We start from the raw sequence: 26,966 nt of genomic DNA on the forward strand, positions 1-26,966 counted from the left end.
CACTGCTAGAAATCATCAAAACATAATAAACCAAATTTTTTCCATGCAAATTAGTGTTACAATGTATGAAGAGCTGTTTAACATATATGCCACACACACACACACACTCATTGCTTCACTTTTGAAGCATGATATGTGAACATGTATGCCTATAATATATGTGTGTGGATATGTTTTATTGTACTAATCTGGAAATATATATACTAAAAATGTAGCTTTCTCCACTGTCCATACAAAAGTCTGGTCATAAAGTAAATAGGCCTATACACTGCTGTCATATCCATAAAGACCTGCTATGAGCCCATCTCCAGTATTCCACTGGGGAGCCATGATTCTGTGGCCGTTCTGATCATGACTTTTCTCCTGTGTCCACCCCAGGATGGCTGACCAATCACATCGCTGTCCCAAGTCATGTGACACGTTCATCGCCTTACCCCCAGCCACCGCGGATGGGCACATCATCTTCGCCAAGAATTCCGACCGTCCGGCTAACGAGGTCCAAGAAGTGGTCTACTTCCCGGAGGCCTCGTACGCGTCCGGAACCCAACTGGAGGTGAATACAAAAACACGCTTTATTATAGCATCATCATTCACACAGTGTCCTGCAGGATACAAACTCCATCCCCCTGATGGCATGTCAAGTCCTTAGAGCTTTTTGCCGCTCCGGGTCCGGGATATTTTGAAAGTTTTAATGGGCCATAAAGATCTCCGAGTTCAGGGGGAAAACGAAACATGACGCACGGCCATTATGCTAAAGGTGATGGAGAGCACTTTTACGGTATGCGTAATCGTAAAGCGTTAAGTCAAGAAAGCCTGGCAAGAGACCTGGCATAGATGGTCATCTTTCTGAAGTCTTAGTCTGATCATGATAGGAATGCTAAATAGTATACTTAAAAGTTTTTACTTTTATTCGGTACAAATGACTCACAGGCTTTTTAGCTGTATCTATCCATTGACCCACTTTCCTCACTGCTGCAGAAAGGCTAAGTTGAACACTTCCCAATGTTGGATGGACAGAAATAAGTTGCTGTCAAAAAAGACAAAAGAGCTGAAATCAAGTCTAGCCACATTTTTGCACCATTGGAAAAGTCCAAAATGTGCCAAAGATGGGGCAGTATTCTTGTCTTACCACAAAAGTACTAGATTAATTCGAGCTAAGCTTTCTTGGATGTGATGCTTTACTCAAGACTTCTTCTAGAAGACATGATGGGTACCTAGCCTCCTTTGACATTCCTAGGGCATTTTTTTTGTGGGGGGGAGGAGGTGTTTTGAATACCATGTCAGAGCATCAGTCAATCCTGAACTATGTGACATGTACAGCATTTTTCAGTAAAGATTATACAATGTAGTTGCCAGTCTTCTTGTGCTGAGTTTTACATATGCCGCTTGGCAAAGCCCAGTGCCTTTGGGTCAGATATGTGCATAGATCTATGAATACATTTGCAAAGCTGTGATCAAAACTTCTTCATGCCTAGAGGCCCAGTAATGTGGAAACTGCACACAGATCTCTGTCATAGGCTTTGTTAGATCTTTAGGAGTGAATGATTATATCTAAGACCTTACAAAAAATGTCCCTCCCGAGATAGCAAATGAATTCGAAATGAAGTTTATATCTGTGCTCTCAGTTTTGAAATGATGTCAAACTGAAGTTTTTTATTGTATAAAAGTAAATTGTACTAAACAGCAGACAGTGCTTTCCGAATTCCCTCACGAATGCATAAAGAATGCATAGCAAATACATTTCCCATGCATTGTCAATCACTGTCATTCAAGTAATGGAATGGTTAATCCTATCACAATGTTAGCTGTTGATGTGGCTATAATACAGCTGATGTAGGTGTAAATTTGAGGTATTTTCAGTAAGCTTGCCTCAGCATCTTGATAGCTGTCCATAAATCAGTCAACAAACTTAATCTAACATGAAGACGCAGATGGAATTCGGGATGAGGAAGAAACTTGTTGTCTGCCTCTCCAGAAAGATTAGGGTGAATCTGGAAGGACACCTTCTGGGAAATTGAGATTCATTCGGTGGCGACCGTAAGACACGGGAGCAGGGGTGAACCGCGGCAGTTCACGGGAGACGACACCTTGCGTCAATCTCACATCGATTTGATGTGATTATAAGACGTGTGGAGGGTTTGGGTCATGTAGCTGACTGCAGATGTCAAGAGATGTCACCACAAGATTTCTGTCATCCTTTTTCTTCTCACCTATGTGCAACGAGTGCACAAGCAAGGCTCAAAATACTGGGTGCATATGTACCTTAATACAGGTAACCTTGGGGATGTGCAGGTATTTCTGATAACCTGCACCTAACCTGCACCGGCCCATGTACTAGGTTTGTATATAATGCTACATGTACAAATGTAGGTGTATGTTAATTTATGTTTGATGCATTGACTGTCACCACCTTTAAAGTTTAAAAGATATAACAGTTAATGAAATTCCTGAACAGTTGTAGTATGATCCATACTTCTAAAAGTCTGAGTGGTGCAGGAAAAATCGGTCTGGTGCAGGTAATTTTCAATATTACCTGCACCAGTGAAGGTATGCAGAAAAAAAGTTTTTCAAACCATGACAAGTCAGTAACCATCCAAACTGGGTAGAAAAATGTTTAATGCCAGCTCCAAATGTGATATTTGATTCAAATTAAAAGTGTACCTTCTTCTTCTTTAAGATAATAAATTTTGTTCAAACATATTTTGCCAGACACTTCTGTATGTAAATCCTGAAAAATAGTTGCTGTAATAATATGCAGGAAGAGATAACCAGTTTGCAAAGTTTCTTCTCGTAAAGTCAGAAATTTATGATAGTTGATGCCAAGTTACGAGTGTAGAATTTATGCCCTCTAGTAGCTTTATATACATTGTAGTTACTAACTTTTATGATTATATATATCACGTTGACATTAAAATATCAGTCGCTAAACAACCAATACAAACTGTAGATCAGAATTTACATGGTACTTGCAAGAAAGATTACCACTACTTTTTTTATTCTTCAAATCTTTCAAAGACTGGTAGAACTTTGAACTTTCTATTACCTATGGTAAATGGAGCATCACTGCTGTGTTCATTTCTCAGCCATGACCCCATTGACCTTGAGAGTTGTAAAGATGCCCAGCCAATGGGGTGGGGGCTGTTTGGTCTTTCAACTCGTCCAGCGAGGCGAGTTTCGTCTTACAAAGGCTGAGACCTTTTGTGTAATCAAATCAAGTACAGTGGACATGATTGATCAAAGCCATTGCAGGGCTACATGTGCAGACTCCAAATGTTTCCGCTGAAAATTGTATTCACATCTTCTAAACAAACATCCAGTTTTCCACTAGACATACACATGTAGTTTTAGCAAATTTTGATGGTAAAGAGGACTCAAAATTCCATTTTTTATTATGATTTCTTTTCAAGATGTTACCTCCAGGAAAGGTTTTTGAATAATGTAACTCTAACATCATCTTGTACAACATTTCAACTACACAATGAACATTTTACTGAACAAAAAATTTTCTCAATATTCCTAAGTTTCCACTTATAAGTCACAGTATAAGATTAACTGAATATACAGTTCAGCTTTTGCCGTTATTTGAGTGAAGCATAGATATTACTACTGTAGTTATAGATTGTATCTTCCTTGATTATGATCCTTAGTGATAACTACATGTATCAGACAGTGACTGCTTATGTTTTACCACCTTGTCTTGATTGAAAAGTGTCTGATTTGTGTCTCCATACAGCTGCAGGGTAGTTGTACTGGCAAAATGGTCACGTACAAAATAGATTCCCCTCGGTTACTGCTGCTTGTGACCTTTGCTAATCGCAGCTATAAGAGAGCTAATGTTGCAGGCGAGAGGAACGCAGGTCGTAATACGAACAGATGACTGTCATTCAGGACGCAACTGTATGCATCTCAATGTCGTGGTCTCGTGGTGTTATCTATGGCGGTGTCTTGTTTCCATGAAGTTCTTTTCAATCATGCTAAACTCGGAGCAAAGAATGTCCATGACAATGACAATAATGTTTCATGTCTGACTTACAATATTGGCTTGATTTCTGTACCAAGAATTAAACATCATGCCAAGTGTATCTTTCACATTTTGAAATCAACTGTTTGAAAACCTTAGACTTTTTTTGCAATGGTAAAAGATAGAATGTCAGAATTTAGGCATACAAGCTATTGCATATATGCTTCAAGTTTTATTAAAAGAGTAAAGCATGGGAGTATTGGGCTTTTGAAAAACTCAAAATACTGAGGACCATTCTGTCATTGAAACAAAAGTTTCACAAGAAATTTTTCAAATTCACATTCAAGTTACACAGAAAATGTGGGTAGTACACATAGGTGACGTGTAACAAAAAATCCTCCTTCAGATTCAGGTGTACAGGATTCATTCAGATTCCTGGCATGATGCACCTGGCATGAACCCATTGTAGTGGCTGTAACAGTCACTGTGGTAATAAACATGAGGACGGTTGTAACACTGAGATAGGAACATACTTAATGACCCTTTTTATTGGATGGAGTAATGGTCCATAGTCTCATTTCGCACTTGGTGTTTGAAGGATTTTTAATGATGATGCCTCGAGAGCAATGTTTCATGTACAATTAAATGACTGTTCATTGTCCAATGATCTTGTCTTTTGTCCAGAACAGAATAAAATCCTACCATGGATTTATGTCAATGCAAACTTTGATGGTATAATACTTGAATTTTCATAGCTTGGACCAAGAAGGTTGCTTGAACTAGATACAGCACAGTGCTTACCTTTAAGAGCTAAGACATTAACATGCATGTGACCAGTCTAGATCTATGGCAGTACTATTAGTAGTGTCCGTAGTCTATTTTACTGTGCATGAGTTGAGGAAATCATTAGATTCAGACTGTAGATATCCTTAAATTACCAGATGCTCCCTGCTATTCAATTCTTTCTTTCCACATCTTGCTTCAAGACTACAGATTGTACGGTTTTCTGAGCACATTGAAAACCTGGCCACAACCACTGCTTTATTTTCAGCACCAAGGACAGGTACCTTACACCTACAACATATGCAGGCTGGAAATACCATCTGAATATTCAGGTTACTAGTTACTGTATCTACATGTATCTAACTGGCTCTTTACTATTCACAGTTCAGGGCTTGAAATGCCACCTGCTTATGCAGGTTAGTGCAGATAAATTTAAAGCTGACAGGTGCAGGTATTTCTGATTTCTACCTGCACTGGGCCATGTACTGGGTTACCACCAATGATGTATAAAAGAAACAATGGCAATGGTTTTAGGTGAACCATAAGTTTTTAGTGTCAACCAAGTGGTGCAGGTGAAATTTGTCTAACTTACATGAAATTTTCAATGTTACCTGCTCCAGCACAAGTTGATGCTGAAGCATTTCAAGCCCTGCACTTGTATTCTATATCCTAATTTCAATGGAATAAAAATTCAAGACAGTACGAGAAACATAACCTCTTACAGGGAAAGAAAATGATTTGTGTCAGAAAAATTCTGTGCTGCAAGTGCTTGTAAATTGTAATTGTGAATGTGACCCATACAGGTGTGCACAAAAAAGTAGTTCTCCCCTGCACCCATTTTGCTGCTCCAAATTGTTACGGGGCACGAACTAGGCATCCTTTTACCTGTACAAAGAAAGCAATTGCTTCCAATACCCAGTACCAGCTGTTGGGATGAGATAGAGTTGCCTCCATTCACAGGAATGACTTGACATGTCTGGAGTCTGCTTGATTGACAGTCTGAGATGTTGTAATGACAGCCCCGCCCAAGGATGAAGTGATGGATGCCCTCCGCGATAGAATCTGGCTGCTCGACCCAAAAAGTGTCAAATCTGGGCCGCGTAATTGCTGTTGACGGGCGGGAACAGTGGTGATGACGCATTGGACTGGCTCAGCAAACTTCTCTCATGTTTTATCACCGTCTGGTGCTGAAGATATTAAAGTCAAACTAGTCTGGCACGAATGAGACTCCAGTAGGATGATATAGACTCACCATGATTCACCTCACAAACCCTATACAGTCATGTAGTGTTGTGTTTCAGTGGAGATGATTTCATTTCATTCTTGATGTTCACTTTACAAGAGTTCCATATTCAAGAGGGATAAATGTTTTAAAATGTCTAAAATTAGACTGGATTCTATGACCTCGAAATACCTTGTCAGCTCTGTTGTGTTCTTACAGCTCTCTTAAAGCTTAACTTGTATTAAACTCAAAATATTTTGACCCACCCTTTTGCTTTTGGTATAACCTTGATCCTGTGTTAGAATTTCTTTCCAGAGTCTCAGTTCTTTACAAAAACAACCAAACTCTATGTAAGCCCATAGTTACAGTATCTCTTGACTGGAGCTACATGTACAAGCATACAGATCACATTGAATTTGTCTCCCCAGGGCTTTTTAGTACTAAGATCAGAGATAACAGCGTTGTCCATATCAAAGAAGAGCCCCTATTCAATAGAACATTACTGTGGCTTTAATTGCCACAATAATGCAGATGAAACCCAGTTAGTTGTGATTCACATTTCTATAGTGGCAGTTCCAATAGCATCTTGATCCGAGATAAGGGGAGATCCGAAATCTATAGGATTTCCATAAAAATTTCATGGATCCATGCTCCAAGTTTAGGAGGGCCACTTCTTTATCGACAGAATTTGTCTAAATGTCATGCAGCAATGACTTGTATGGAAGATTACACGACAAATGCTTTTGTAATGTACTGGTGCCTGCACTATCTCTCTGAGGTGTCACTTACAATGAATAGATATTTTTGGCATAGTTATGTTTGCCTGGTTCAAACTTCGTTTCACAAACAAAATGTAGTTTCCAAGTGAGGGAAATTTATGTTGCTAATTTCAGTTCTACCAGTCCAATAGATTAGCAGCAGATTCAAAGGCATTAGTACACAAATTTTCTCTGAAATTATGATTGCTTCATCATATGATTAATTAGCTTCTGCAGTGCAGTTCATGTCCACATTTAAACTATCATAAAAAGATTGATACTCAAATGAACTATGAATGATTTTGCACAATATAGGTCTGATTGCTTTCACTCTTTTTTCTCCAGAGTATTCTAATGCAAGCTCTAGGCAAATCAGCCCTACACATCTGTTGTTCTCTATGTTTTATTTAACACCACATCCAGGCATAACTTTGTACGTAAAAGTTTGAAATTGTTTCATACTTGCAGATATGCAAGTTGTACCATAGTTGGATTGTACTAGCGTCAACCCATTCCTCAATTTCAGTGCAGATATAGATAACATTTGGTGTTCAACTTTGAATTCAGCTGAAACCACACAGGTACTGTATCAGTAGAGATACAGCAGCTGATTCGGAGCAAGATTCAGCACGCTTCATCACTGGGGTTCCAGATTTCCATCTCGCTTGGCACGTGAGATTCTGTCTGTGACAGAGATTAGTAGCATCCATGTATCAGGTAATGTGTACTGATACTCTCACTGCAAGAGACTAAGTTTCACACACAATGTATCATTGTCATCTTGTTCAAGTTTCAATGCGCCAAGTGAGTTTTGTGTAGTTGTATCAGTAATGTGTATTGAGGACGTGTATACCACCAGAATGACTTGCACACACAATGAATCATTATCATATTAATTGGTCAAATATGTTTGTTTTTATTTTGTATCTTTGGGACAGTGTACAGTAAGGGACAGCTATACGAAAACAATACGAATAACGAATACGATATAAATAACCTGATGCAGTTGTTTTGCTAAAAGTCCAAAATCCAAAAATGTAGATTAAACATAAGACGTTTTGACTGTTACTGTGAGATCAAAATTTGGTATACACTAATGATTAAGTACTCACTAAAAGCTTTTAGCACTTAAAAAAAACTTTGCCGGCAGCTCTAAGCTCCACAACTTTTGAAGTGGAGCCAAGTAAACCAACTCTTATGATATCTCCAATAACGATCACAGGAGCTGTGAGTCTGAGAACTTTCTCAAAAACACTTCATATCTTTCAGTTAGTTTGTGCCAATAAGGCTGATGTTAATGTACCTCAACTTGTTTTGTGGTCAACCAGTGGTTGTAAGTCCTTCAGTCCAGTACATTTACTGCTAATGGGTGTGATAGGATGGAATCTACCAATGAAAAATCTGTCTGTGTTTCTTGCCATTCATTAGTCTGCACCGTGGCAGAAAGAGTGGTCACGTACACACTCGCTATACTTATCATGCTCGTGTGAGAAAGCCCTACTACTTTTCCCTTAATGTTATTTGTTACTCTTGCATTGGCAATTGAAGCTTTAGAAAACACGCGGAGACCAGAATTACAGGCAGGGCTCGGAATTTATTTTTCAGATCAGGTGCAAGTCATGTGGCATGTTGCAACCAACCTAAAAAGATTGGTTGCACAAAATTTTGCTTGGGTGAACCATATAAAGTAACGTAGAATTTAAGGAAAGCCTAATTACAAATTTCCAAAACCTTACTACTCCTCTTCTGAGTTTGAATCTGTATTTTTCTGATATTTATATGTTAATGATATGCAGTATATTATTGTACACTTGATATATTTACATACTAAAACCTTCAAAAATATTTGGGTACACCCACAAAAAATTATGCGGTACACAGCTCCAATTATTTTGTGTGCACCAAGGTGCACATGCACCCAGCATTTCAAGCCCTGCATGTGCAGTTCTATTGGTTAGTGAGTAAAGCACTGGACTGGCAAAAACTTTTTATCTTCAATTTGTTTTATGTCACATCTGCATGTATGATGATGAAGATTGATGATATATGTTTGGTGTCGAGAATACAACTTGACATAAAAAAACTACCAGTTGTATTCTCTATCCTAGAATGCCTGATATCATATTAAAGTCTTAGCTTTTCCTATAGGAATCATAAGGATGTCATGCAGGTTGAGTCTTGGTATTGCTAAAATCTAGTTTGATATTTTATAGTGATGATGATAAAATCTAGCTTACATGGTTGCCTGAATATCCGTCCTACCCCATTCTGACAAACAGATGCACTCGGCTATCTGTCACATGCTAATACTGGTCTTGCCCGGCCGCTATCTTCGGCAAAGCCACCCTATCACATTACAAGTTGAATTCCGAAGCCGGATTACGAACCCCTCTGTTTCTCCCGACAGAACAGCAATTATGGTCCGCATTTTGTGCTCATCAGTATTCCGCCCAGGTCCTGTTTCTCCAGCAGCCACGCTGGGCAGTCAGGAGGTAATGAAGCGACGCTTGCTTGTTGTTGTCAGGAATGCCAAATTTAGCCCCCCCCCCCCAATTGATGCCGAGAAAGGATACGAGTCAAGAGGCTCTTTACCCTTTCGCAGCTCCTGGCGCAAGGCTTAAGTGTTCCCCATAGAACTCTTAAACTGAAGTTGAAGGGCAGATGTGGCCATGTTGTGCCCCTCTAGTACAGTCAGACTTGTAAAACTTATGCTTCAACTAAAGTGAGAGAATGTGCTTTGTTTAACTAGTGTGTAAAACTTGTAGTTCAACTTCAGTGAAAGGTTTTTCTTTGTTTTGTTCTGTCTTTGGTTTGTCCTGGTCATCTCCTTTCAGTTATCTGGAGGTTGTACAGTAAGAAACCTATATTCCAAGCAGAGGTTAGGACTGTTTTCTGAAAAAAAATTTTTTTTAAGTTTTTAGCTTTTCTTTGCAAAGAAAAGGTGTAAAAGCCTGACAAAATGCCTGAAATCTAATTTAAAAACAAATTGTTCAAAACAGGCCAAACTTCTGCTTGGAGAATTATATCTTAGACTCATACATAGTTTGGGTAACTGTAAAGTAGAAATTTACTTGGTATATCTTTTTCTTTATGTGCTTGAGTCAGCATACCTTCCAGAACAATTGCCTCACACATCTAATAAAACTTTAGATCTTGTGTCCCTGATCAGTTCTCAGCTGTATAATAAGTTACATGGATGCATGACATATCCAGACTTCAGTGTATGCATTAAGCAGTACTCACAATAGCCTCCCCAGGCTGTATTTTACCTGTGACATTTTGTTTAAGCACCCTTCAGGGCTGTCGAGTCAGGCTGATGAGGGAGTTTTTATGGGCTAGAACAGCTTGTAGGGTGTGCTGGAGGGGGCATTATCATATCTCATGCTGGGAATAAGCTGGGAGATACTGCAGAATGCTTTCTCAATATGCTACAAAAATCACATCTTTTTGCTTATTTCTTCAAGGTACATGACTTGATTGATTGTACAAGAAGCGTTGAAAATGCACTACTGGTCTTGTGTAACAAATTTGTTCCGTAAACTTGTAAAAAGTCAACCAATTTGTTCCTTAAACTTGTAATAATAACGCAATGCTTTACAAGTGCGAGTGTTGTGATTGTATAGACAGTGGGACATTTTTATGATACTTTGATCAATTCCATGAATAGACAACTTTACTAAAATTGGTAAGTCACTGAATAAAGAGACTCTTTTACACAACCAAGTGTTTTATTCAGCCAACGCTTTGGTGACTGTCAGAATTGTCCTGAGGAAGGTGACAGACAGTCACCAAAATATCAACTGAATAAAACTGTTGTGTAAAATGAGTCTCTTTATTTACTTTGATGAATTGTTTCTTAAGTTACAAAATAGTTTTGAAGGAATTGGAGCAGTTCTAATTGGGGGTATAAGAGTTGTGATAGCTACAGTACTAGCATGAAAATGAAGGCTTTTATTTTGAAACATCAGCTTTTATTTTCTTTTCAGTATTTACAGTACGAAGAAAGGATGTTCAAAATTATCCCTATCATTCTTGCAAACTGCAAAGTGGTTAGCAGTACGCGTATTGTATTTCGCTTTGCAGGAAGCCCAAAATCCTATTTAGCATTCATAATCTTGTGAACTGCTAACTGTTAGATGTCAGGATAACCCAGCATGAATTTGGCACACTTGGTGAAAAATTGAAAAAGCATATACTCTATCCCGTTATTCAGCTGGTGTTCTCTGTATAATTTGTGCATGATCTATCACATTTCGTGGGTGGGATGGATTTCTTTTGTCTGGTAGATGCTGTGAAACAAGATTGGCCTTTTAAAAGCATTTGATAACCTTGTGAAGTATGTGTACACAGGCATTTTCTTTGTGTGTCCAGTATGATTAGTTATAGTCTTTAATCCTTTATGGCGCTCTCGAAAACTGCAGATTTGAATGAACTCTTTTAGTTTGCCCGATATCTTCAAATCTACAATCATATGGTGTACATATTATTCAGCTTTCTGTAGGTTAAGACAGCATGACAAGCCCATCAAACCATAGCTTGCTGATACTTATAACTGTTACATGCAAGAGGAGTCGAACAGTGGTTTTATATAGATCACTAAAGGAACTGCAACTTTTAAGTTTGATGAAGGAAATAAAACTAAGTAAGCTGTAACATTGATAGTATTATTGGTTATGACTTTCATTTTATCTTAATTGTATAAATGATTTGATAGTCATTATGTGCTCTATTGGATATGTTGTAAGTGTGAACATTCACAAACTACCTTATATTCTTTATTCCCCCAGCACATGGCTAAATTTGTTTTCTGTGTATTTTTGTTATGTTATTATATGCTAATTGATCAAAGCCATGCTAGAAATACTAATGCTGAAGTTCTGAAACTTAGGAATTTTACAGCTACATTGTCCATGCTTTTCATACAGTGTTGAGAGAATTTGTGGTTCACCCAACTTTATAGCAATGACCCTGAAACTGAGCAGTGTTCCACAAGGTCACTGAGAACATGTTCTCCCTGTCGCAGGTGCAAAGTGCCCCGGAATCTCTCTCCAGATTGCAGCCTCATTGGCAGAAATATCAGAGTTCAGCCTCATTTTGCAGCGTTCCCATGCGCAGCCCTGCTCACTCCTGCATGGAAAATCCATGGAATCTCCCTAATGTGGAATATTGGATCATAATTCACGGTGGAAAATGGCATGACAGGTGTGGAGGAATGTCGGCGGTAGCTGGTTGGTTAGCCGGAGAATTAGGCCGACATTGTTTGCTTCATCTGTACTATTATGATCTATCACAACTTCAGGCAAAACAGATGGGAGGGGACTACACATAAGTGTGTTTGAAAAGTCAAAAAAGGCTGTAGTCAGTCCTTAGCTATTGTTTGTGCAACATTTAATACTTGTTAAACGGTTTCCATAAAACATAAAACGTTGACGAGCTTTATGTTATGTGAGGTTGAAGTTTTAACTTCAAAACAGCTACATTGAATATGTAAATTGTAAAATGTACTGTGTCTTAGCATTAAATTCTAATCAAAATTTGGAACAGGATGATTGGATTTGATTTGGTGTAAAACCACATTCATAACTGGGTTAGGGGGCTGTCCTTGGTGCTGAACTCTGGGTAGTTCTGCAGAAGGAAATGTATTGATTTGAAAAGAGGTACTGGTTAGCTACAGTGCTGATAAAATACCCTACATATGTAATTTGTCCTATAGTAATTCCATTTGCTGTGGTGTGGAATGGTATTTCAGTTTGAATGGTTGTTTTCTTCTAGATATTTGAATTCTATACCCAGTTACATGTCTCAGATAGTTTTTTTTCACTCAAATTGGCAGATTTCTTTAAAATAGAGACAATATAGTGACAAATGATATTATTTCATGTTGTATTGAAATAATGCCATATTCAAGTCAAAGAAGTGTTATTTCTGTCACATTTCTGAGTCAAAGAAAAAATTTTGCTCATACCATTGCCTCCCAAAAATGGTGTCCTCAATAGGAATGGTTCCTGTCATATTTAGGAATGGTTCCTGTAATATTTCCATACCAATCTGTCAACTTAGCAGTTCGTATTTATGTGCAATTAATGTTAATTCCTGCAGCCAGGGTCCCCAGGGTGTCTGGCCTTTCTGTCCCAGCGACAACCTCATTAAACATGGATGAACCAGACCCGGTATTCCATCATAAAAATTCCTGCTGAATATTTTGCCAATTCAGTCATTTATACAATACATTGACTCCATATAAACTACAGAGGGTTTTTGTCAATTTTGTACAGAAGACCAGATGCAGGAATTTTCAGGACAATTTCAGCTTATTTTAAAAAATCCTTCCCATATCAAGCTCTTCTTCATAATAAATTCAGCAGATTTTATCCAGGCATCTCTCTGAATCTAGTACATGTAATCCAGCATGCTCAAATATGTGAAACAAGTCTGCTAGAGTACAACTCAGTGCCTCTAAGCACTTTCTAGTTTACAATGAAGAATTGCAGGCTGACGCTGACCAATCTGATATCATACGTTATACCCTGTTCTAATGCCATGCTTTTTGCAAACTACGAAAAGTCGTTTGGAAGACAAAGTACAGTAGGGGCCGTACGGCATTAATTCTAGCCCAGGCTGTCTCCGGTGAAAGGCAATACTCGTGCAGGCTATGTTTAACGACAGGAGTTATTGTCAGCAAAGGGCATCCTCCGCATATTCAATCACAGCAGAAGTAGAGGAATGGGAGTGTTACGGCTCAGAATGCTCACCCCGCTGCCCTTTAGCTTCTGTTTTTGTGCAGATCTAAGGGGACCGTGTGCAGTTTGCTCCAGGATTTATATTGCTTTGTCAACCTCTGTGCAAGGAATGCCCTTAGTCTGTGTCAAACTTTGGTTAGACCACTCTGCTCTTGTCAGGATGGATTGCTCCTGTACGGAAGTCATGCTTAGAGGGAATAGGAAAGTATGGTGAGGGAAAATGGCAAACTTTGCTACCTCGTTCAGATTCCTGAAGTGAATTTGGAGTCAGCAAAAGTTGGGGTTCTGTTGTAAAAAAAAACTATTTCTGTGGCTTGTGTCTATTCTAATGTTATATTCACCGAAAATGGTATTGAAACTAAACTGATGTCATACATATTTCTTACTGTAAATCACTTTATGTTCGCGATAGCAAAATTTTGCAGTCTGAGAAGAATGTTTGCAGTCTGCAAGTATACATTCATGGTGGCAGCAAAAAAATGTCAGCGAATTATTTGCTGATGGTAACAATAAGTTCGCGATACAGAAGTGACCACGAAAACTGCGAATGTAAAACTACCAGAAAAAAGAACTTGATTTACAGTATGTTTACCAATTCAGTGAGTACGATGACATGCATAGGAGCCATAGACTCATCCATGCACACAGAAAGGTGACCTTGTCGCTCATTTTTAATGTCGAGACAAGTATCCTATAAAACCATTGAAGACCCTTGTGATCCCTTGATAGACGTACTGTAGAGTGTAAGCATACATAAGAGTTAAACTGTCAACCCTATCATTAAATCTTTATCCCTAAGGTTTTATCAGTATGTCTCCTATAAAGCCTTACACTAATGTTTAAAGTGTTAGGTAACACCTTCCTAGACATATTATTGGGAAAAAGATTACCTAATTTTCTCACTTCATGAACATGTAACCATTTTATAATTGGCTGACTCAACCATATATGTAGGAAACATACCGGTATCTTGTAAATAGGGGAAATAAGTTTAGTTTTGTTCACAAGCTAACAAACTATGAATGACGATGATAGTAAAAAGGAGTTAAGAGTAATTTGTTCTGTAGTACAGAAAAGAGTAAATCTGAATCATGTTACAGAGAAAGTAGCTATTGTTTTGTTGTCATCAATTATTTCTTATTCTAATGATGCTAGAAATTTTTGTGAACCTAGAAAGGATATATGAAAATGTATTGTATACCTAGTGTATATGCATGCCCATCATATAATAAAACTGGAAATCTCTTACACAAAATCAATCGATCATTGATTTTCTCATCATGTATTATTTGTACGAGAAAGGATTTTCAGCTCTTCGCGAGTAAAATTGATGAAGCACAACAAATAGATTTGTTCTGGATACTTAGAACCTTTATCCATGAGCTACAGCACTACATCTAGTATGTTCACCGAGCAATTGTTAATCATAGGGCCATGTTGATTTGATTATATGGATGACATCCGCGGGCGCATGAATTTTCGGCCGTTTCCAAAGAAAAAAAAAGTTTCCAACCACACTGTAAATTGTACAAAACAGTTGCAAAATGAGCAAATATATACCGAAAGTTGCAAAAAAAAATATTTGAAAATGATTCCAATGTAGTATAATGCCAAAATCAAACAAAAAACTAAAATGCAAAGAAATGAATTTAAAGAGTAGATTATTCGCCATACCATACTGTGTCATTTGTTCAACCTTCATAACAACATAGATTTCATGAAAGCAACTTTTTTTTTGCAAAACTTTTTTTTTATTCGCGCGCTCGCATCAGTTTTGGGGTTCCCAGAGGATGTCATCCATATAATCAAATCAACATGGCCTAGACTGAAAGCAGCACCATGCCTGCATGTTGTCCATAGGTCAATCTACCCTGCAATCATCTTCCCAGTTTGATTACAGGCTAGCATCTTTCCTCCATTAGCTGGAATACATCTCAGAAGATCTGGGCACTGGGCATCCTTCATTAAGACAAATCCCTAAGTGGCTATTCGATTCCATTTGCTGATCTCAAGGGCTGCTATGTTATTCCAGTGTTGTTGCCCTTTTACAAGTTGGGTGTCAAATAGTTGACTTTTAGTTGTCATCCACTCATGTTTTGCTCAGAAATCGCCTCAGTAAAATGCAGCTAAAAAGAATGTTGGAATATTGGGTTACAGTATTCTTTAAATTGATATCTTGTCACAATATTTTTGTTATCTTGTCACACTGTTCTTGATTCAGCTGACTCTAACTTTTCTTTCCACTTTCAATGTTTCAATGTAAGTACATAATAATGCAGAATTGCTACAATGAGGATCTTGAATGCTAAAGACTAGAAAATGATGAACTGTTAAATCTTCTTTTGATTAGGCTTTTAAGTTCAATGATAATACTAGAGATATAATGCACTTAAATGGTGTAAAATGTTTTTACAAAATATATGAACCCCACATACAATGTAGAAAATCATAGAGATACATTTTCAAAAACAATACTAAGTGTACAGCCTCGCCAAGGTCAGTGCTATGTCACATGCATATTTGGTATCCTGTATCCAGTTTTGCCTAATGACATTTTGTGTCTGGAGAGAGCAGAGCAGGATGGGAGATTCCCTGATGTTATTATAGCGACTGATGTGTGCCTTTCATTTCGCAATTAGTTGCTGCTGTGTGTACGTCCGCTCCAAAGCTAATTCTGCAATTCAATTAAACGTCTCTCCAAACAGACAGCAAATTATCTGATGCCTTCGCTCTGATTCCTCATCCGTCCCCTTAATGTCGAAGTAATTTCATTTCCCGTTGTCATACTTTATTGCTGCTCGTGTGAGACCCCGTCTCGTGGGCCTGTCTTTCTTCCAAATTTCTTCTGCGAGACTTGACTGTAATAAAATCTGTCTGAAGGCAGTCAGTTGTATGATACGTTTAAGTTCAAGCATAGGAAAAATATTTCCATGGTGGTTTGTTCTTGCTATGAACATAAATTATCTGTTGGTGATAGAAACCATAAATAAGCACAAATTTACCCAGCATTTTGTTTCATACTTGCAATATCCACTGCAGTATAGTAGTAAAGAATGGCAATATGGAAATGGTACTCTTGCTCTGGTTTTAGTATTCCAGAAAAAAACAACCAGACACTAAACTTAATTCCATAACATCAAAAATCATATGGATATAAGTGCACCTTAAATTTTGTACTTCTATGCAGAGGTTCATAATTTTTACATAAACCTTAAACAAATATGATGTAACCCTTTATATTCAAACATAACCTTTCCTTGATCCACACATGCATGCTGTATAAGCCCCCTGTAGATTCAACAGTTTTGACATATTGTCCAAAGATGATGTAACGTCTCCATTAGTAATGCACATTAATCATAACCATGATGTATCAGCTTAAGCCTGGAGACTGTATTACTTTCAGATTAAGGAAAATACAGACATGCCTTAGATGGCCCCATTAATCTGGAGACAATGCAGAAGAAGCTGTCACGCCGCGCCTTTTATAATCTTCTTAGACATTGACTTCAGACAATACTGAAATATTTATTTTGTAATTTTGTTAGCTTATTGTCTACAAGCCAGGCTACAGTGGAATATTATAGACTGGCTGCCATGTGAGTAATAACAGTGGGATTCAAATAAAGAGCAGTCATTTAAAGCAGGCACAGCGATGGGGGAAAGGTCATGTGGGAATTGGGGAGGTGGGAACGACATAGAGAACTCAGCAGTTGTATTTCTGATGGGCGCAGTAAAACCTATTTTCTGTGATATGATGTTTTTGCTTCAGTTTTATGTTTATAGAAAACTGATGTCCTTATTTCCTTGATTGTAGCAGTTTATTTTTGTTGGACAGGGGTTATTCAGTGATTTATTTTGGGTTATAGACTTATGATAAGGGCATTATTTCACGTTGCTGTCAAATATCAATGTCAGCTTGACACAGATATGTCACATTAGATTTTTTTAGGAGTCCTATAAAATGCTACGATTTACAACCAGTATCCTAGGTATTTTACCCGTTTTATGAAAACATATTGTAATTTTACAGCTAAGAAATAAAGCATTTCTTGCTGCATATATAAGTGATAGATATTAATTCTAACCTAGATCCTTCAGAGTTTTCACACATTAATAATTTGTTGCCTAAGATTACCTTTGCTTTTAAGTCACATAAAAGTCTGTTCAAGAAACAGAACCACACGTACACACCTATTCAAAGCTTTTATCTCCAGAAGTTTGTTAAGAGACTTATGCCTTGATCACCCCATTTGCAGTCCATGAATGTCTACTATTCAACACTAAATTTCAAAGCCCGTAGGATGTATTGCTGGTGTCATGATGCCACTGATAAAGTAGGGCGCGGAAGATTGCTTGGTTTGCTGACAGGATGCAGGGCAATATTGGTTGGAGCTGAGCATGTGTTGTGCATGGGAAATAGGATAGGACATGTAGAGGGAACAGATGAGATGGACTATGTGTGCAAAGTCTCTGGAAAGGAAAATTGCTTTTTTATTTCGCCCTCAAGGGAGCAAAGTAAATAGCGTGTGTCTGTGTTTGCATGTGTGTTTTCGTGTCTCCCATGCCTAGAGGAAGGGGTTAAAGTCTGCCATCTCTATAACATAATATCTTCATGCAAGGACATTATATATGTATAATGTCCTTGCTTCATGTTTTAACCTACACTATGAAAAGCAATCAATCAACCAATTAACAAATAAAAACTTAAATACAATAACAAAGCCAAGCTACTGGTTCATGTGACAGCATCTGTACTTGGTCTCATTTTCTGAGGTGAAAATATATTATGACCTGATATGATGTTAAAACACAATGGTAACTGTCGTATTAACGAGCAAAACTAAAACCACAGCTGCAACAAACATTTAGGACTAGTTTTGACAATTGGATGACGTTATGTTGTGACTTCATAAAAAACTATTCTAGACTTATGTCAAAGTGCCTCCTTTTTCTATACATTTCAACTTTACAAAAAAGAATGGTCATATTGATAAACAGTTTCCTCAACCAAGAAAATAAATTTTGCGTGCCCATCTTTTGGCTTGAAGATTCTAGAAATGGCAGCTTGTCAGCACAGTTTACTGTGATGGTGTCTCCTGTAGTATCCAAGATGGCTCCATCCTGACCCAGATGTGATGTTGTTGCCCCTGCTCAATTTCAATACCCCAGGCTGTTAAATGGGTCCTCTTTACAAACTACTTACATTCCACCCTCAGGGGTATCCTTGTCAACAATCAGTTTTAGTTGTAGGGTTTAAGCTTTGTTCCAACACATAATGTACAAGAAGGGAACTCACCATGAATTTTCAGTTGATCTCTTCAACCTTCATCAGATGTATGATCCACAAGGCTGATTTTCTGGAAGCGTGATGACATCAGGAGTAAATCAAAACCAACACAGATGAGCTTTCATTTGAACAGTCAGTTATCATAGTGTTGTGTGTTTTTAGATTCTCCATAATGCACATTTTGACTGACTTAAAAATACATTTTTCTCATGTTTTGTTTTTGTACACCTGTTATATTTATGAAAGATGTCTATGACAGCTTCATAGTTTGTGACACTGTAGTGATATGAAGAGTTTATAGTCCTTGTTTGTACATGTACATGTAAAAAGGAATGTCTATCTATATTTTGATTGATACACTAGTTACTATTACAGTCAATAACAATACACTGTGATGAAGAACAGTATAGAGCATTCACAATTAAGCCCTCCTTGCATGAAATTTTGTAAAAAGCTGTTTTACCCAATTTTACCAATTTCTTTTTTAGCATTCAACAGACAAGTCCCTGTCAGTGTGCTCAAAGTTGTAACTATACCATCTAGATAGTGGTCTGATAAATCTACCTAAAAGTATTTTTGATTGATCTCTGGAAGGTCCTTAAAGTGCGGGGATGTCCCTAACGTATCCATCATGACATGTATTCCCGTATTAAAGCACTCTGGGAGCAGTACTTGCCCTATTTACTCGGGTTTCCCGGAGGATCCCCAATATTTCTGCTGTCCCTGGGGAGATATTGACGATGTAAGGGACTAGAGGTGTAATGAATTCAGACACCTTTGATTTGGGGAAAATTACAACTTGGCTCTAATGAACGATCTGTAGCTCAGGGAAATGTGGGTGAATACAAACTAGCGTCAGCCGTATATATGTCTATATAACTCAACATTATGATGCCTCTTTGCTTCTTTAGAGGTTGTGGAATTTTAGTACGAAATTCTCGAAATTTAACTGTGTTTGAAGAAGAATTACTGTCCTTGGTGCTGAATGTAAAATTGTTGTATGGAGCTTGTTGGTATATGCTTGTCTCATTATCTAGTCATTAAGGTCTTGCAGGATGTGTATTACTATATATCCTATAGAAACATGCAATGATCTAGATATGTGCTGAAAGTACTTTGATACTTAACTGAAATGTGCCATTGTAATCTTGCTCTTTCAATTAATAAACATGTACCTTGCCCGTGATTAAACTATGTGTCATATACTAGTATACAGTGTTTTCTAGGCTTCAAAGATGACATTTTGATTCATATGATTGAATTCATTGGATTTAATTGTAATGTGGTGATTATGCAATTATTAGAATAGAATACAATAATGCTGCTGATGTAGACTACATCATTTCTTTGCCTTACCATCTGTTTTTTTAACGTGAGAATGTTTTCTGCCCCCCTCCCCACCTCAGTGTACGTACATCACAATACCACAAGTGGAACACACGCACGCCGTTATCCTGAGCAAGCCGGCATGGATGTGGGGCGCGGAGATGGGAGCCAATCAGCACGGAGTCTGCATCGGGAACGAGGCCGTATGGTCAAAGCTGTGCGGACCTGACACAGAGGAAGAGAGGCTGCTGGGAATGGATTTGCTCAGGTAACTTTAGAGTGAGCACCACTTCTACTGAGACTTTGTTTTGAGAATTAAGTTTGGTTTTTAGCAGAAAACAGTACTTTTCTGTGATTGTTCTACTTGTAAACTGTCCATCGTTTTAATTTAATTTAAATCAGGTAACCAAGTACTTCTTGTAGCCTCCTGTAGTATACTAATTCTTGCAGTATAATCTCCTGTCTTATGCCTCCCTAACCATGGTCAGTTAGCAAGTTACACGGGTGATACCCAGGCTATTCATACCGGCCATCTTCATTAACATCTTGGGATAACCATATCTGTCTGTCTTAAAGCAATTCAATGATATCAATATGGATCCGAAGTGATATCGTTGTTCATAATCAGGTTGGCTTGAACAAAATAGAGTTGTTCAAAAAGACACAAAAAAACTAGTATCTCTTCCCAATCCACCACCCCACATGCTAGTAGTACTAGTATCTAAAATTGCCTCTGTTTGACTGACCTGGCAGCAGTAGTGGTCTCTCACCAGAGTCCGACTTTAACCCTGTGAGTGTCAAGGCTGATCAGACCTTGGCATCATGACCAGGCCCTTGACATTAGTAAGGTTAACCCCACAGAAGCTGGTGTAATTGAATCTGGTGTCAATGTGAACTTGACCCTGTGGCTCAGGTCACCCAGCTGTGTAATGGGGATCAGCTGCTGAAACAGACGGGAGGGTCTGAACTCCAACAAAACTGGCAAAGGTCAGGGGAATGATTGGGCCAACTAAACCCTGATGGTTGTTTGCAACAGCCTCCTCTTTTAGCATTCCTGTGTTCCCATGTGTGCTCAGTAAAGTTTTAAAGACCTCCAGTTGTTCTGAACTCTTGAGCAAGGCTAATTAGGCAATGGTGCTAAGGTCAACTACAAGTAGACCCTAATAGTTGTTTATTTGCAACCTTCCATTCTAATCCTGGGTCTCATTGTTAGCTGATGTTTTAAGCTAGAAAACGTCTATTGTTTAAGATTCTTATCAGTGACAATCACCAAATTAGCAGTAATTTTGACTGATTATCAAAGGAATGCATCTTGTTTTATTACAGCTGGTTTCTTAGTTTTATATGTTAACTGTTATGACAGCAGGACTTGTATTTCCAAATGTTGTAAGTTAATTACACAATGATTGTGTACTTCAATGTCCCCCAGACTTGGACTTGAACGAGGTTCCACGGCCAAAGAAGCCCTGGACGTGATGACCACACTACTGGAGCAGCATGGGCAGGGCGGACCATGTATGGAGGAGGGGGGGACACCTTGGTGCTACGACAACAGCTTCATCATCGCTGACAGGAGAGAAGCCTGGGTGCTGGAGACAGCCTCCAGATTGTGGGCTGCTGAGAGGATCACCAGTCAGTGTTTCCATCAGTCATTCATTCATTCATTTTTCATCCATCCATCCATTCATTCATTCCAAAATCACTTTCAAGCTACTCAATTTTTGTTAAAGTTAAATCAAGTCAAGTGGGACGTTGAGATTGGTTGCGGATGGGAGGGGGACGCAAGGGAGTGCAACAAACAAAAACTGTGAAAGACAATGACGGCCTGCCTCAGTGCCAAGTTCTGATATGTGGTGAAGGAGAGAGAGAAGATCTAAGTCATCCCCACAACCATTCATGGTGCATATGGCTGCCCCAATCTCCATTTCTGTAGGCCACACACGTCACATCTTTTAAGATGTTCACATAAATTGTTATTCAGGCCATGTGCATCATGTGAATTTGGGATAGCATTCGACAAAGCTTTGCATACTGACATTTTCCAAGCCACTTTAGTTTTAGCAAGTATTTTACACCAAATTATGTGTACAGCAATAATGTTAATGAATATATCTACACATAATTTTTTAGCAATAACCAAAGGCTTGCTGATAATGTTTATGCGAGACCTAATATGTGTGTTCTGATTAGAATACTTGATTGGGCATAATTATAAAAGTTAATTGAATTAACAGACACTCAAATAAAGTTCCTTAATTAGTATGTGATAATCTACAGAGTATTCTTATAGATGCTCACATTTCACGACTGATATTCAATGAGAAAGAGGTTCTGACAGTGCCTCGATATACTGTAAATCACTTTATGTTTGCTGTAGCAAAAGTTCACGGTCTGAGAAAAATGGCAGATGTGGCAAAAAGAAAGTCATTTATACATGGCTCTAAAAGACAAACTGAAGTTCAGAGTTGTAGCTACAATGTACAATCAATCACGAGACTTATGTAGATGAATATCATTATAGATGAGTCACTGCAATTTCATACCCGTACATGTGAAATGGAATACCCGGTAGAAGTGTGTCAGGGTAGTCTTGAGCTGCCCTCATACAAAGACTGTTGCCCTCAGAGCTGTAGGGATTATGCATGCAAGTAAGAATGGATTGATCCCCCTCTAGTATCCAAGTCATCACCCTTACTCACTGTATGTCTGCAGGCGGGTGCCGTAATATCTCAAACGAACTCAGTATCCGGACCAAACTCGATGCCATGTCTGAGGGCCTTAAGGAACACGCCCAGAAACACAACTACTGGTCGCCTGATGAGGGGGACTTTGACTTCGCACGTGCCTACAGCCAAGACTTGCCTAACAACATCGACGAGGACCCCACGGGAAGGGCCGGCGCTGGGAAGAGGTTGATGGAGAAGTATTCAGGTAAGGGACTGGTAGTACTTGGTACTTACATTATTTTGTAGACCCAGATCCTCCTGCACCTCAGGTAAGGAACTGTCTGGTACTTGGTACTCACATTTGTAGACCTAGATCCTACTGTGCCTCAGGTAAGGGACTGTCTGTTCCTTAGTACTTATCCTCCTGCACCTCAGGTAAGGAACTGTCTGGTACTGTCTGGTACTTGGTACTTACATGTAGACTTACATGTAGATCCTCCTGTGCCCCAGGTAAGGAACTGTCTGTTCCTTGGTACTTAGACTTAGATCTGCCTGTGCCTCAGGTAAAGAACTTTCTGGTACTTGGTACTTAGACTTACATCCTTCTGTGCCACAGGTAAGAGAGTGTTTGGTTCTTCGTACTTACTGTAGACTTAGATCCTCATAAGGGACTGTCTGTTAATGTCTGGTACTTGGTACTTAATGTAGACTTAGATCCTCCTGTGCCTCAGGTAAGAGACTGTCTGTTCCTTGGTACTTAAACGTAGATCCTGCACATCCCTATTGACTAATAAGACTGCGAAGTTACTGGAACTTTAGAACAACGCGGTCACATCATCTGCCTAACTCTGTAACTATATATATGTATAATCGGTACCCATTTCATTTGAAGATATCACAGTAGCTTCCCTAACTTTTGCTCTTTGTAGGGCTTCTTGTGCAACAGTGAATATACATGTACATGTACCCAATTGTCATAGCCAACCATTACTGTACATGCATTACAACAGTCCTACATATACATGTATACATGTATACATGTATGTATAAGAATCTTCACTGAATCAGTTATAATGCAGTTACTATAACAGTAAACTTCATGTAGTCTCCTTCCCATAGTATGCAAACATTGTCAAGTACTTCCATGTAGAATACATGGTAATACAATTAACTATATGTACATGCACCCCACCAGTCCTACCCAGATGCATCGATGCATTGCCCAGTCCACAGAGCAAACCCAACTACATGATGGATGTGTCTGAAGACTGATTAATGCAGTTTATTGATTCATTAAGGCTCCAGGCTAGCCAAAAATTGCCCCAGAATTAGTAACTCTTGCCCAGGATGTCCTGGTGACTACAGATGGTCTGGGCGCCCAAAACAGCCAGGTTTTCACTCACTCACAGGATTGATTTTAACCGTGAGCGTTGTGGCCAACGTAATTTGGTGCAAGTCATACCCAACTCTGATTAGGTGTAATCAATCTGTCTGGAGTTTAATTAATTGCTTGATTGGTCATTTATTAAGATGTCAGTAATATAGTTGATAATAGGAATCTGATGGTAAACTTGATGGTTGCAGTCTAGATTAAAATCAGGAGTACTGCTGTAACGGTAGGTAGAATTAATGTCATGACACTACATGTACATGACATGAACATGCATTTATGGTTGCTAAAATTATTTGTTATAGATCAAATGACTTCATACCTAGATCCTAAATTTGTCAGTAAGAAAATATCAGAAATGAAAATGTCAAGCCCTGCTGCAGTATCAAAGAAAGCCACTAGGAGACCTACATCGAACTTGTTCTTCATTGCTGACACATTCCTACATAATGTAACTAAATATCAGTATGTCAAAGATCCATCCACAGCTTCTTAAAGTTATGCTGTACAAAAACACACAGACCTGAAAACATAACCTTCTTGGAGAATCTTCTTCTCAATAATCTTAAGAATTAGTTACTTGTTGCAAAGGTTTATGTTAGCATTTACATGAAGCAATCTCTGCATTTCAGGCTTTACTCATAGTTGCATAAAACTTTTATATTATGAATGCAAAGTTTTCATTTTGTTCTTCCCTCCCAACACAGGATCCATCAAGGCTCAAACAATGTTCACCATCTTGAGAGACAAGAAGAGCGGAATCAACATGGACGGCTCTTTCCGAACAACGGCGTCTATGGTGTCCATCCTCCCCCCTCCCGACACGGGCACGCCCTGCTGCCATTGGTTCACTGCGACCCCTGACCCCAGCAAATCCGTCTTCAAACCCTTTATTTTCTGTGACGGAGTGGAGATCGCGAAGTACACGCATTCGCCAGAGAGAGGGGCAGACGACCCAGCGAGGATAAAGCCTCGGTTCAAGTCAACGGTGGACCGTAGGCACCCCCTGTACCGGGCACACGAGAAAGCCATGATGGCAGCAGAGGGCAACCAGGTATACTTTGCAATTGTTTGCTGTGCTTTTCACAGTTATTGTGTACATGCACTCACCTACTTTGTATTACCAGTCTTCTCCCTACTGTCTGACTGCATAACCAGTGCAAACTTGGCGTCAAAAGGCTGCATAATCTTTCTCATCTTTGTCTTCCTTATCCCCATCAATATGGCACTGGGGGATAAAATGTTGAGTAAAAATGTTGAGTACCACATTGTGCAGTTTAAAAACAAATGAAGTCAAATGACTGGACAAGGTTTCTATGTATAACAGGTACTTTCAATTAGATAAGGTCTCCTTCATCAATAACAATGTTATGATTTATGCTGTTCAATAACAAAAATTCAGTTGAATAACAAAAATGCAAGTACCTTGATCTGCTCACAAATATTTTTCAGGATAAGCGGAAAGAGTTGCAGAAGACAATGGGAGAGCTGGAGGAGCAGTGCATCATGGGAATGGAAGCGTTCCTGAAGGATGCGGCGCAAGATATGGCGGACGAGGACGAGATTCGCGAATTGTTCATAGACTGTGTGGAGACTGAGATGAAGTTCTACAAATGAGGGCAGAGGGCAAGGGGCAAAGTTGAAAGGTTGTCTCTATGGAAACTCCAAATAAGGAATATGAAGGCAAAGGTACTTGAAAGGATTATTGACTACAGAATTCTATTGTACGTGTGGCTGGCTACTGTTAAAAAAATATTAGTTGTAGAAGAAATTTGGGCAAAAATGTGCTCATTTTGTAACAAAATTAATTTTGATGCATTCATTGTAATCTTCCTGTTTTTTGATGAGAAATAATTCCCACCCCAATTCCCTAATTGAATACAGCAGAATCAATGAGTGATTTTAATATTAATATAAAGTACAAATTGAATGTAGTAATGAGTGGTACTCAAGATCCATATCACACAATACTCCAGATCCGTGCTGGGATGTATCTGTGTCCTTGGCAGAGTTAGCTGATCAGAACTATTGTATAATTCCAGACTAGGACATGGTGTTTTACACCTCAGAACACTTACCATAGTGACCCTAACATGAAAAGCAGAAGACTTGCAAAGACAGGTACAATGCAGTTCTCCTTGCTCAAGGTATCAATATACTGCTAGGACCAAGTGTACAAATGTGGCTATAGCTGAAGGAATGTGGTATAAAGCTAAGCTTTAGCTGAGAAAACCAGACATGAGTTGACCGATTGACAAAAGATGGTGCTCTGCTTGTGCTTTTCAAAAGCAGAATATACTTCTTAGAGGTACTGTATACATGTGCATCTGAGGATATTCCAGAGTGGTTTGAGTTCTGACATGGTGTAAGACTGAGGGCTCATTCAATTCCATTCTGGTAGACTGCATCAAATTGTGCATCACTTTTAGATCCAAAATGCTTTGCTTAACCACAATCAGCAATCAGCTTTGCAATCAGCACTAGAAGGTTTGACTGGGAGATGTCAAAAAAATAGGTTGTGAATGTGCAAAAATGTAACAATAGGTGTTTGGCAAAGCCAAAAGGCAGAGATCTAGAAGCTGTGATGAAAACTAGTAATGGATGAAATGAGCCCTCCATGTCCTGGTCTGATGTCCACTACATACTGCACAATGTGTACCTGTGCCATTTACAAAGCTGCTGAGAAAAAATGTACTTCTGTAGTATATAGCATGAGTCCAACTTGTTGTAAATCTAGCAAACAGAGAACAAAAATAAACTAAAACTACAAAAAAGAGTGAACTGAAGTAAAATCTCTGCTGAAACTGTTTTTGTCGTGATGTTCCAGGGT

General features: G+C 38.7%; 1 protein-coding gene and 1 long non-coding RNA gene across 3 annotated transcripts in view; one reads left to right on the forward strand and one right to left on the reverse strand.

Annotated features, from left to right (window-relative positions):
- Positions 1 to 26,895, forward strand: part of LOC109478782 (secernin-2-like) — a 34,047-nt gene extending 7,152 nt beyond the window's left edge. The window contains exons 2-7 of the mRNA XM_019780553.1: positions 379 to 553; positions 20,161 to 20,348; positions 21,510 to 21,712; positions 22,793 to 23,011; positions 24,844 to 25,190; positions 25,589 to 26,895. Coding sequence (XP_019636112.1) covers positions 380 to 553; positions 20,161 to 20,348; positions 21,510 to 21,712; positions 22,793 to 23,011; positions 24,844 to 25,190; positions 25,589 to 25,753 — 1,296 coding nt within the window. The 5' untranslated portion in view covers position 379 and the 3' untranslated portion in view covers positions 25,754 to 26,895. The remainder of the gene's footprint in view (positions 1 to 378; positions 554 to 20,160; positions 20,349 to 21,509; positions 21,713 to 22,792; positions 23,012 to 24,843; positions 25,191 to 25,588) is intronic.
- LOC109478783 lies at positions 93 to 25,633 on the reverse strand. 2 transcript variants are annotated; one of them, XR_002140760.1, is made up of 4 exons: positions 25,562 to 25,633; positions 25,247 to 25,364; positions 929 to 1,027; positions 93 to 547 (listed from the first exon to the last, which is right to left on the reverse strand). It is a non-coding gene; the product is annotated as an uncharacterized LOC109478783 (long non-coding RNA). The 2 variants fall into 2 exon arrangements; XR_002140759.1 differs by lacking the exon at positions 929 to 1,027 and having other exon boundaries at positions 463 to 547.
- Positions 26,896 to 26,966: the final 71 nt, after the last annotated feature.

Source organism: Branchiostoma belcheri, unplaced genomic scaffold (assembly GCF_001625305.1).
Source record: "Branchiostoma belcheri isolate BF01 breed outbred unplaced genomic scaffold, Haploidv18h27 scaffold45, whole genome shotgun sequence".
Lineage (NCBI taxonomy): Eukaryota > Metazoa > Chordata > Leptocardii > Amphioxiformes > Branchiostomatidae > Branchiostoma > Branchiostoma belcheri.